General features: G+C 36.7%; 1 protein-coding gene across 2 annotated transcripts in view; it reads left to right on the top strand.

Annotated features, from left to right (window-relative positions):
- Positions 1-356: 356 nt before the first annotated feature.
- The window catches only part of LOC126853429 (transmembrane protein 132E), a 101,510-nt gene continuing 88,054 nt past the window's right edge, over positions 357-13,812 (top strand). Inside the window, exon 1 of one of the 2 annotated variants that reach the window (XM_050599156.1) lies at positions 357-1,726. In XM_050599156.1, coding sequence (XP_050455113.1) covers positions 1,618-1,726 — 109 coding nt within the window. In that variant the 5' untranslated portion in view covers positions 357-1,617. The remainder of the gene's footprint in view (positions 1,727-13,812) is intronic. The other variant, XM_050599157.1, reaches the window with a different exon arrangement.

Genomic DNA, 13,812 nt, shown 5'->3' with positions numbered 1-13,812 from the left:
ATATATATATATATATATATATATATATATATATATAGACTTTTAGGAAAATTGATTATCGCAAAAAAGGAATAAAGAGATAAATTATAAATTAATATATTTGGTTTATTTTTCTGGCTTTTTACATTTAATATTTTGAGATTATTTAACAATTATTTTTCATACTAATAGAGACGTCATATTCTCATCTATAATCATACCAGAAATAAAAATACATTCAATTATTGAAATTTTTATTATTCTGACATATTTATGATAGTTTACTAAGTATCAATTTTTTTATATTATACATTATTTTCTTCGATAATTTAAAAAATTTGAAACATCGAATGTTGAAGGAGAAACTGATATTTTATATAAAAAAAATCTTTATTTTCTTTAATGTACGAATTGCAGTATACATCGAAATTTTTCTTCTATTAATATTTATGTAGACGTATAAGATGTCGATATATCGGCGACAGCCAATCTAAACTGTTACAGACGAGAAGTGTGGTTTAACGACATTCTCGTAGCCGTGGTCCGCTCGATTTTAATTCTCGTACCATATACATTCACACACACACGTATAATATATACGTGCCATACACACAGATACAGCGTCGCGCCGGCCGGCTGGCAGAGGAGCCGTCAGAGAGATTGGATGTGCGCGCGCAACCGGTAAGATCAGCTACAAGGCAGTCAGCACTGAGCATGCCTGCTGCCCCTTCTCCTCCCCCTCTTCGCGCGCTTCTTCCCCCACTCCGCCGACCTCACTACTACTTGCGCCGCGCCGTAGGTAGCCGAGTCGGTCAATACTCCGGGCAACGCGGCGGTGAGAGCACGACGGTCGGTCGTCTGTGCACGCGCCGCTCACGTCGCACTTCACATCGTTGAGAAACGTTTTCTCTCCGCTTCGCGCGTCCTCTCCCTTTTTCGTGTCGCGCGTGTAATCTCGCCGTCGTGCTTTAGTTCAACATTGTCATTGTCGTCGTTGACGTTTCGACTCTCCATGCATCACGTCCGTCTGTTTCCATCGCGGGCGCCGGTAGTGCTTTAACGTTTCATCTCCGTGTGCACCCGTCACTGTGAACATAGCAGCGGGACACAAACGGCGTAAGTACGTATATGTGCACACGCGGACGACGGGAGTGCGTAACACGGTGCATATCTACGCACGCGTAGAGACGCGCACATCTCCGCAAGGAGGAGCGCGCGAGGGGGCGGCGCGCGCGACCGCCGAGTAGCGTCGTCGTCGTCGTCGTGTCGTCATCGTCGTCGTCCTCGACGTCCTTATGCCCTCGGTTCGTATGCTCTTATTCGCTCATTAGTGTGCGGGACACCTGCGTGTGAGAACGGCGCGAATGCGATGTGAGAGCGAGAAAAACATATATATATACATATATATATATGTATATATAGAGAGAGAGAGAAAGAGTGCGCGGCAGGACGACTCTCGTCGAGGGACAGCGTAGTGAAGTTGGTGCAGGACGACTCGCCCGCGAATTCGAAAGAATTTTTCGGTGATTCGCGCGATCGGTGGGTGCGCTTGCAAGCGCGCAGCAAGAAAAAGAGGAGGACGAGGAAGAGGAGTGCGGTATCCCAAGTGACAAGATAAGCTATGCGTCTCGGTGCGTGATGGACAGGAGGCGAGCCTTCCCAACCAGCAGCGGCGGCGGCGGCGGCTTCTTCTCGATCGGCAGACTCATGGATACGTGGATATTCTTCCTGTTCGTCGCCATTGCCGGTGAGTACTTTTCTTGCCTTCATATTCATACGCACGTACGTTGTCTTTCTTTTCTATCCGCGAAAATTAATTCCGTATAAGGTTGATCTCCTTCCTCAGTTTTTTCATGTTACGTCCAGCATATCGAAAAGCTTGACATACTTGAAAATTCTTCGTTTTTTCTCTATTTATCTGATCTGATAACGATAATAAAATATAATGTATGAGGGAGAGAGAGAGAGAGAGAGATAAACACGTGTATGACTACAGAAGTAGTTTTGTATTGATGCGGACTTGATTTTCGTGTTAGACAAGCGTCTACACAAAATTGTTTATAGTGTTACATACAAAAGGTCTGCGTCAACTATGTTTACTTTTTTATGTGTGTCGTACGGTTATGTTTACGTAATGAATCACACCGTAACAGAAAAAAAGAGAAAGAGAGAGAGAGATTTATTACAATTGCGAATTTGTAAAACATTTTTATTCAAATATGTTGTCTACATTTATTTATGTAGTAAATCGCATAACATGTGTAAGATAAAGAAATAGAGATAAATACTTATTATAATTTTTACATAAAAATATTTAAAAAACGTGTTCTATACGAATATTGTTTATATCCGTTTCTTAAGCATTTTTAATCAATCTACCCTAAATAGATCGATATTATTTGAATCCGCAACTATAAGTGACTCTTTTATCGAAACTTAACTACTACCCATTTAAAAAAATGTTTCAAAAAATGAAGTAATAATATTTTCACAGTATGACTGTACCAAAATCTTCGGACTTAACACTCTTACGACAAGATTTCCCACTTAAATACGCGCGATTTTTTTGTGTTAAAATTTCTTAAAAACTCTTGTGTAATATTATAATAATACTAAATATATACACTGATTTCTCTCTTTCTCTTCCTTTTTTTAAAGCATATAAAACTATCGATTTGCTGCTATCATAATTTTAAGCGACATTTTTCCATAATGAACGATATCAACAAGTATCGTTAACACGTAATACTGTAGAAGAAAGGATCTCTTTTTTTGTGCGACGTTCACTCGTTACCCTCGGGCGTTACTCGTCTTTGCTCGTAGACCAACGTGTCAAATATCTCTATTATCACTTTATCTATAGTCCAAGTAAAATCCGCGTAATTCGAGCTACAACAGTAATGGCGTAATTTTAGGGATGATATTACATGAATGACACAATAACAGATAATTATTGTTACTTATATGAACGGAGATATTTATGATATTTTTGATAAATATAGCTGGGAATCAGATGTGGTAGACTTTCAGCTCCGACATTCCAATAACATATTTTTCCATATTTTTATCGATGATTTTTTTTTTTTTTTAAATTCTCTGCAATCCATTTAGGAGAGTATTATGTAATTCAATACTTCATAATACGCCAAGGATTACATCTATCTGAAATTTCTTTAGAATTTTCGTAAAGGGAAAACGCGAATCTCCCACGCGAGGATATATAGCCTACGAGATCTCCTAATGTATTCCTTTATTATTATATCACTGCTTATTTCCAATCCATTCGTCAAGGAAGTAAAGGCAATGGCTTTGTGCGCAACTTTTTATCCCATTGATGATTCAGATATATCCTTCGGAAGCCTGTGTGCATAAGGCGGCGCGGGGGGGGGGCGCCTAACACTAGGCCGTGATTCGGCGATATGCACTTGCGTCTCGCTTTGTTCGGCGCGTCGATGCGCATTACGTATGCAGCACGTGCGGCACGCACGAGTGCGTGTACGGCTGACGCCGTCCTGAAACGCGCGCGTTTCATTCAAGAGAATGACGGAAAGCGTTTCAGGAGAGCGGCGATGGCGGAGGGGGGGGGACAGGAGGGGAAGAATTCTATTATCGTCTTTGTCGGAATTTCGGATCTTTGATCCGCGCGGATTTCCGGCATTTTAAAACGATTGGAGACCGCGGCCCATCTGATTAAATACGCGTTTTTAATAATCCGTTTTTTATATTTTGCGAATGCGAAACGTAACAATGAGCATTTGCAGGCGCGCGACTTATAAATATTATTATTAAAACGCGATAATAAGAATTATGAGAATTAACTTAAGGAGATACGGAAAATAATTGAGGTAAATTGTTGCCGCGAAGAAAAGTTGCATTACGTTAAGGAGCAAGTTGCACTGATAATTGAATAATGATTTTATAGAGATGGTTCTTAGTAATTACGTGTACAGAGAGAGAAAGAGAGAGAACAAAGAATTTTTTTACTCGCGTAATATTTTTTTCTTCTTAATGAGATGATATTGTAATTTGGATAGTAATAAGTTTTCATATCTCGCATGCTCCACTTACCTTTGCACAAACTCAGAATTGCCAATTAGTGCGATACAATTAATTTTAATTATATCAGTTACCGTTATATATATATATATATATATATATATATATATATATATATATATATATAACAAATATGTAGTACAGTGATGTTATCGGTCTTATGCAGCCCGGTTTTGTACACGAGAAAACTTCGCTTTTCGCCATCGGTTCAGCTCATGCATAACTTATGCAGCCGTCATCACGAAAAGTGAGCGTGCAAATATTTCCAATATTATTCAAAATCGAATAACGTAATAAGGAGGACTTTGAAAAATTTTTATGTTGCCATTTATGAATACATCTTTAACTTGATGTTATAGATTTTTATTATTTTTTTACATACAAAGTTTACGCCAACCTCTCGAATTCTTTTAGGGAATAATAAAATTTTCAAAATTATAGAGTTTAACATTATCTCAAATATATTGTGTACCTTGTTAAATGGGCTAATATATTTAAGATTTTATGATTTTTTTAATTACCAAGCGAAAAATTCAAATTTTGTGCAATACATCAAGTAAACGTATCATGTATATGTATATATCCATAATATCCATTTTGAATATTGTCGAGTCAACTTTAATCTTATATTTTAAACATACGCTTCTTTTCTGCTTTTTTAAAAAAATATGTCTATTTTATAGAAGCTCATAAATTTTTAAAAGCTTTTCCGGATGATAAATTTTAGATTTATCATATCTTGAGCATAGAAGATCTTTGCGCTTACGAGAGACGCGATGAGACAACGTTTTGCATAAAAAGATTGCACCAGCGGCACATATATTCTATGCAAATTTCTTTTTTAGATATCAAAGATTAATATACATATAACGTTGTACGATATTTTTGTCTTTTCTAGGCGACAGAAAGTTCTTAAGCAATTGACAATATTAAAATATTGAAAATGCATCGTGTTCTTATTTCAGCATTTCAAGTACTCACGTATTACTAATATTCTCGTATTAAAGATATATGAATACAGATAGTCATGTCAGAGAGGATTTAACGAAGACATTAGGGCGAAAGAAATTCCAAGCCATGTTGTTTTCGATTACAGTGAAATTAACGGGTGTAATTTTCCTTCGTTAAGCTCTTTGACTTGTCTTACTTTTGTCCATTATGGGTATTTAACTTTATCCATTACAGTGTCTCTCAATTGCTTTATTCGGCTTTTTAATGATTATCACCTATATTGATAATATATATCGTATAATATTCTATCGCTCTTTAATTTTGGGATATATAATATCGTATAAATCTAATACATGTTTTCGAAAACTTTTATCGATTATTTCGTGCGTGTTTTTAAAGAGATATTGCAATTTCTTTAAATTATACTCTGAAACGTTCACAACTCCACTCTGAGATATAAAACAAAAGATTGAATCTGTGTAAGTAATATAACTTAACATTAATAAGGAATATCGTAAACTGAGAAAATATTTGCAAAACAATTTTATTAACTTTTGACGTTGAAAAGTTTGAAGATAGCAATACTTCACGGCATTAAAAGGAGATAGAAAATGTTGTTTGATGCAAAACACAGAAGCACAGATATCTTGTCTGTGATAATGAATCCATAAACAATAGGAATCAGATAGAATAATAATTGGAATATTTTTGCTTTCTGTTAATAAAAAAAATCTCTACGTTTCTTATTTTATTTAATATACAAGTAATTTGAAAGATTTAAAAACGTGAAATAGATTATATAATTATATAATTAAATAATATTATATTTTTTATTATATAATTATTATTTTTTATAATTATATAATTAATTATTATATAATTAAATAAATTATATAATTAAATAAATTATCATAAGATGTAGAGAATTGATCGCGGCATTACATTAAAGCTGGCATTCACGGTTTAATGCACCAATGACGTGTGTACACACTGCGGGAAAAATGATGGTGCTCTGCAGAGGGGCGAGATCCCCCCATAAAATAAAGTCTCGGATGGCAAGCGCCACGGTCCGGTCGGCAGTCGTAGGGAATTGCGGCATGATGCCAGATGGCCTGGCATTCTCGGTGACGTGCAGAAGAGGAATCGGGGAGAAGCTCTCTTTGTCCATTTTCTTTTCCCTTACTCTTCTTCTGTTCATCGGACGATTCTACATTTTCTGTCTCTGTTGATCATCGGCAAATGGCAATCTTTTTGCTCTCTCTTTTATGTAGACCATAATCTTTGTCTCTTCCTACCATCTTTTCGCGTTTCTAGAGTTTCCTACCGTATTTGCTCTTGTATTTCAGAGAAAGAGAGGCAGAAAATCATACTCGGCACTTTTCCGCGGCAAAAAGAAACGTTTTTATATTTTTTATACCACTCAAAACGTTAGTAACGGAACGTAGAAAGATATAACAATGTGAAATAGCTTCATTATTGAATGACACTGAAATTTTTTTGGGGGAAAAAAGAAAAAACAAAGTCTAATTGGAAATTGTGGAATTTTGAAATCGAGATACCTTTACAGCTCAAATAATTTTTTGCCAAATCTGTTTTCATTTTTCAGAATACCGCGCGCATGTAGGGGATATTTTTGGGACACAAAAGTTTTAGTAAAAAAGCTTTCAGGATCGAATTTAGTTGATACATTTACTTTCGGCCTTTAATTTGGGATAGTTTAAATTAATTCCTTTATTTTCTGTGTAATGTCTGCGGTTTTTCATAGATTCAACTACTGTTTATTTTGTTTTATTGTCAGATTTCTGTATAATTAAGCTTGCTCTGTTTGAGTTTTATTAAGGTTGAATTTTTTTGTGTCCATTTTTGCCGCAACTATTAAATCAGTAACTCAAAACACGTTAGACCGAAAAGGAAACAGATATAATTTTATTTAAATCTTTTAATGGATTTTTTTTTAGATTCAATTTAATTTTACTAACTGATATTTTTTATTAATCGTGCTACGCTTTGCCGTTTCATGATAATTCGTGTAATATATATAAAAAATGTCGATATTTTCTTTTATTTAGATGAAAAATTTTTAATGATGAATGTAATCATAACTGTTTTTGCAACGTCTATTTATAGAATAATTTATAGAATAAAATTTATAGAATATCTGCGGGCTATATATTATTTTGGCTGAATTATGTGCCGATGGAGGAGAATAGAGGCATTTGAAAAAAAATTTAGTAGTCTTGGAATTTCATTAAATTCGATAAAAAGATGAGGCAGATGTAAAACTCATTTGTAAAACTCACTTGTTCACGTTTTCGAGATATCTCGGATTATATTAACTGCACGGAATAACTTCTTTTAATGAAAGAATAATGTCAATTCAGCGCGGAGTGTATTTTGAACGATTATCGATGAATTGTCAAGGTTATTAGAATTTTAAAGGCAGTTGTTGTAGTGAAATAAATTATTTCTAAATTACTTTGGCTATTCTTCGTGTGATATCTTATATTGTCGATAACTTATATTGTTGATAACTTTTATTGTCGACTGCTTTTCGTATTCACGCGATCTCTCAGGGGAAATATGAAAAGTTATTGAAAACCTCGTTTCATTGAATTTCATTGAATTTCAACGGTATTTTGTAATTCATACGAAAGCATCACATTTAGTGTTATTGTGATATTACGTGAGATTATTCAATATTCATGACTTAGTGCAGAATAACATGATCGCATGATATTTATAATAAATATGCGTGTTTCTTTGTTATCTCATGTAATCGTAATGAAGGTGAAATTTAATATTTTCGTAGGAGAGAACATTGTTATCTCTTTTTTTCTTTTCTATTTTTTAGTGAAGTCTTTCTCTTCAAAGCACATTGATAATGCAAGGCATTATAGATGCAGGATGTCGATGGTTATCTTTTGTATGCTTATTAATTTTGTATGTTTGCGTCTCTAGATATGTTTTTAAATTTATTTAAAGGTGTGTGCTATCTAAATATTTCCTGTACATAACGGCATGAAAAATGGAGGCAAATATCTCGGTTGAGAAAGTTAAAGTTAACAGAAAACTTTGCACGCTTACATCAAATGCTTGAAATGTACTCTCCTTTTTACAAATCGAGAAATGATATGACGTAATAACTCGCGAGCGCTTATGCAGGAGAAGAGTGAATGACGATGACAGTATCAGTAGATTGATCGTAACCGTTTTTATCAAGTTGACAGTTTCGATGAGCGATATATTCTGTCATCGAACGTCCGTTCATTTTACATTGCATTTTTTTTATAACTAAATGCGGATTGATTGAAACACGTTCGTAATATCCGGGCTGGCAAGCGCGATCATTCCTGGATTTCTTCGTCGCTTTTCTTTGTAGAATCCTTGCGTACGACAGTGAGGAGTAATTTTATCCTTTAGGGAGATGTCGCCGATCTGATCGTTGTCCTACGTCGGTTTAATTTCTCGTAGATGATGCCAGTTAATGCACGTAAAATAATTCTCTTTAATCTTAAAAAAAAAACTATCCAAAAAAAAAAAACGCGAAGTAGTATTATTTAAAAATCGCAACACCGATTTTGTTAATTGTCATTATATCACTTCCGTTTCACGAAAGTGATATGAATAAAAAAAAATGACGCAGTACAAATAAATAAAGAGAGTTTACAATTATGTACATTTTTACATAATTCCCTCTTTTTCTGAATAATGAAAAATTCTGAAAAATTTTCTGAAAAATTTTGAATTTTTATACCTTCCCACTTGCATCATTTTTAAAACGGAAGCTGCTGTAATATAATACACAATTCTTCCATAGAATGAGCCAAAGGTACTAAATGTTAACTTGCGTACGGAAGGAGCACAGGTCGATGTACGTTGAGTATAAATGCTTGCCGAAAGAAATATCTCTGCCCGGCATAATTTTTCCGATACGTTTTATCGGTCGTCTCGTAACCGAGAAAAGTATCGCGCACTCGGCCAACGTCCCTCTCCTCCCTTCCCTCTAACTTTCCGCGGAGCGATAATTTCGCGAAATTTATGAGATAACGATATTGGAATCGGGAAAGGAATCGGATTTCACGTGCGATGCAAGTGCAAGGCGATATTTCCGCGCTCGCGCCAAAGAGCTCGGCAGAGAACTGTCATTCAAGTTCCTTCTCATCACTGGAGAGCGGATAAGCGGCGGCTGTGCGTATGACGTAATCGTCTATGGCGGTCGTATTTTATGTTGTCGCACGAGGGAGCGATAAACCCCGAGAGTTGTTTGCGTGTGACGACGAGATGTCGATCGCGTCTTAACGTCAACGGGAAATATCTATTCGCGTTCCCGATAAATCGCTTCGTTCCGCCTAATAATCTCCCGCTAATCTTTATTTTCTCGTATTAAATCGCGCGAGATTAATTCCCATTCACATGCCGGCTCACGTACATACGTATAACGAGTCAATTACACATATCGTTTTGCCATGACGCGGCAATTTCTCGAGCTCGTTTATTATTAAGTCAGTTTTCCGTGCCTCCACTTTTGTCACGTTCACATCCTTCGCGTTGTAAATATCCACGACCGAAAATGATTTTTTTTTTTTTGGTACGATATAAAATGAGTTGAAAATTGTGGGCTCTGAATGAAAATAGCGCAGGGATATTTTTAATGATGAAAATTTAATAATTACTATGTAAATATGTGAATATATTAATTATAATCATTGCAAATTATAATAGTAACATTACATAGACAAACGGACTGTGTATTATAGTTAATTTTGCCGTTATCCATAAAATTTCTCAATCTAAAAACACACACCACGCACATCTCGCAAGAAAACTATTTCTAAAAATATATGCATATAATGCACATAATAATGAATCTAATGCTCTCCATTTCTGATATTTTGCTATGCGAAATTATGCTATGCCATGAGGTTGGCGACTACAACTAGGAAGACCACAAATTATTAGAAACTTTGGCCTACATTATACCACACGTATATTGAGTTTAACGAGAGCGAATCAATGGAGTGGATGCGCTTTTAAAAGGATACCACCGGTACTAATAACGCTTGTTTGATGCATCTCGTTCAATTTATACTCCATCGATTATATCAGCATATGACGTCTCTGTCATGCCCACGCTCATTATTCTACCGATACAGCTGATAATTTTGCTATTGGCATGTAAATAACATTCAATAATGTAACAAACAAATCAATTAATATGTTCGTGCCTATATGCAACGTATAAATAACATTTCTATTAGGAGTCGTCATATATTTTTGATGGACTAAATTAAGCGAGAGAAAGATGTTTGTTAATTTTTCAAAAGTTCCATTACAAATCAGATATTACAATTTAAAATTAATTTGAGAACTGTAAAGAAACGCGCACGCGCGACAGTAGCTTTTCAATATGCGTTTATATGCATAAATGAGATGTGGAAATTATATTTTTGTTTATTACAAACCTCGTTACTACAATACCGCAATGTGAAAACGGAAATTATTTAATATTCCATTTAAACACAAAATAACAAAACAGATTTTTGAAATAAAATCCACATATGCAACAGGATGCTTCGAAGCAATATTTGATAATAAATTTATTATTAATCCGATGTGCATAGTAACGACGCATCGGAGGAACGTTGTTGCAGAGAGGATAGTATGTTATTTAAAGTCGCGTCGGGTTTGCACGGTTTATCTAACGATATTTAATCCGCCATACTTTCGAGAACATCAGAATTGTCGCGAACTGTAACGCACGTCCGCGGTAATGTACCTCGTCGATTATTTAATTATTCGTACCGGGGATATTTCATACTCGAGTCCTGTACGCGCTCGCGCGCCATCCCGGAATTCTCATTACCCTTCCGTGACGCGGGCACATTCATCAAGTGTCAAATAAAATCCACCGGGCTCTTCGTTACTTAAAGTTTAACAAAGATCTACTCTCGAAGCAACGACACTCTTATTTCACCTGTGCACTTTTCTCCTTCTCTGCCTCCTCCACCTCCTCTCCTTTTCCACTCTTCGTTTCTCACAAGTGCCAGGATGAATTAAGAATGAAGGAAGTGGCATGCACAGCGCGTTGGCTCCTCGTTGCGTTTGTCGTATATCGATAGGGTCGTTTCATCCAGCGTTACGAGACTGAGTTTATAACGGCGGGGAGGGAAGGGGGAGGGAGATTGTTATTGTTCCGTCGGCGCCTCGTAATAATTGCACGTAAACTGCCGAGTGCCGGAGAAACGATCGGGATTTAATATATTTCAGCGCTTTGGGAGATCGGACGTGCGCGTTTCCTTCTATTAAGGTAGAGAGAGGCGCACACAAGAACCTCGAACTCCAAAGACTCAAAAGCCCCCAGCCCTTGGCGAGCGACTGAAGCGCGAAAATAATTTTGAAATAGTTTCGAGTTAGTGTTGGGCGAGACGAATTCCCGAGCAAACTTTCGTCGATAATTCGCTTGGAAGTCTTATCGGCGATATTCTCAACAACGGATAAAATACAATAATTAAAACTCGCCTGACATCGATCGCGGATCAATCGAACCACCGAATCATTGCCGGCGAATTTCTTGAAAAATTTACTTCGACAAACATCTTGACTTTTATGAATCGACGTATTTTATGTGTATCTCTCCTATATATAAATCGCGTTATTTATACCTTTAGTTACATACTGAATGGAGAAGGGTGGAAGGATATAAAGGCGCGTGTCTGGGCGTCCGGCGTTATAAAAAAATATCAGAGTAGCTCGATCGACCGACCCTTTTACTCGACAAAACGTGTTCGCGGCAATTCTTAAGATTTCGAGATGCGTGAGATGGAGGGGGGGGGGGATCGTCCTGGCAACCTGCTGGCGAAGAGAGAGCCTCTTTCCTCTCGTATGGTCCATCTACATCTACATCGACCGTCGTAACGAGATGCGCGCACGAGAGGGGGAACGAAAGCGGTGAGAAGGACAGAGTTATAAAGTGGAGGGGAGGAGAGGGGGGGGCTGCGATTCCTGTCGGATCGGAAACGTGGATTCCTCTCTTCTTACCTTTGTCGCCCCCGCCCTCCCTCCCCTTCCCTCATTTCTCTCCGCGACGCGGAGGAGCAGGTGTTGTTCCTTCGTGGAGAGTGTGCGCTTTGTGTCGTTTTTTTTTTTTTACCGCTACTACCTGCCAGCACAACGCACGGCTGCCGCGCGACCTTATGCGAATTCCACCCACTCACTCGCCCGCTCCTCTCGTTGTCCCGATGGCTCCTTCGTTCCCGCTTCTGATGTCGCATCTGTGCGGTTGATATTGCTCCATCACGGCGGAATATGACTTTGTTTAAGTTTTTCCATCACGGTCAACGTACCTTGATACGCTCGTAACGATCGAGCAAGTTTGTGAGGCAATCTGTAGGATCGATCGGACTGAAATTTTCTTCAACGATCTATGTAAACGCAATGGGATTGTTTTCTTTCTTAGAAAACACTTATGTTACGGCTCTTTCTCGTAGAGCCAGGAGAGTTTTTTTAAGTCAGATATTTTATTATCAATTATTGAATCGACAAAAGAGAGAGATAAAAAAATGTAATTACAATATTGATATTATATTAATATCTTGTATATCTTATGTCCTAGCTAAAAAGCGTACGTTGTGTTATATTTTTTTATTTATATAAAGAAATTAAATTTGGAATTTTATAAAATTACTCAAAACTTGCATTCCTCTTGTCTCTTTGTTTTCCTCTTTCCGTCAATCGGTCTCGAAAAAGATTCGTTCGTTTTTGAACCACCGACACAAGCGAGTTCTTTTATCTCCGATTTTATTCGTGTCTGGCCGGATAAAGCTGGATGCATTCTATACGAAACGTCAACGTAACATCACAAATATTTCTTATTTAGATCTCACGTGGATCAATACATACTGATCGTCACTCTGAACCGGATGACATTTAAAACTTTTAGAATATTCGATATTACGTTGACATTCAACTTAAGAAGGAACTGGATCAGCTACATTAAAAATTAATAAATTTAATGCATTTCGAGATTCATAAATTTGACATTGCGAAAAGACATTTTTAGCCTTTTAAAATGTAAAAATTAATAATTAATGCATGAATAAATAAAGATTTGCCCTGTAAAATTAAAATTTGTATTTTCATGAATTTTTATTTGATTTAAAATATTTTCGATTTTGAAATTAAATTATATTTTACAGGGCAAATTTTTAATCATAAATTATTAATTTTATATTTTAAAGTGCTTTGTATGTAGACAATGTCAAATTTATGACTTTCGAAATATATTAAATTTATTAACTTTTGACGCAGCTGATTTGTCCAGTTTCTTCTTAAGAGGGAAAGAGAGAGAGAGAGAGAGAATAGAAAGACTGCGGTGAAAATAAACTGTAGAGAACCCTTTTGAATCGGCAATGAGAAAGCTTTCGGTTAGCTGAACGCGGTGATACCTGGCCGAATGTGTGGAACGAAAGTCGAATATAACAGCGGTTCGCCCTTTGCCTATTCCGTTTTATTTGAAATCGATCTCTTCCACGGTCAGAGCGATATCCGATTCAACCACCGACGACTCCGCCGGATATCGGATGGCGAGAGGCCACTTTAAATACGGGCTCTTCTATCGCGTAAATGTCTCTCGATCTGCCGGGAATCTAAAATGTGGAAATTATGGCGCGAGAATTATGGAGTTGTTTGCGAGATGGGTGTGAATTTTGATATTCTCGCGAATCAACAAGTAAATTAAACTTTTGGTCCACTTACAATCCTTCCCTCGCGAGCACGAATAATAATGTTACATGCGCTGACATTGAGCTGAAATAGAGAACTTTGCTT

Source organism: Cataglyphis hispanica, chromosome 12, assembly GCF_021464435.1.
Source record: "Cataglyphis hispanica isolate Lineage 1 chromosome 12, ULB_Chis1_1.0, whole genome shotgun sequence".
NCBI lineage: Eukaryota > Metazoa > Arthropoda > Insecta > Hymenoptera > Formicidae > Cataglyphis > Cataglyphis hispanica.
This window is presented reverse-complemented; position numbering and strand designations above follow the sequence as displayed.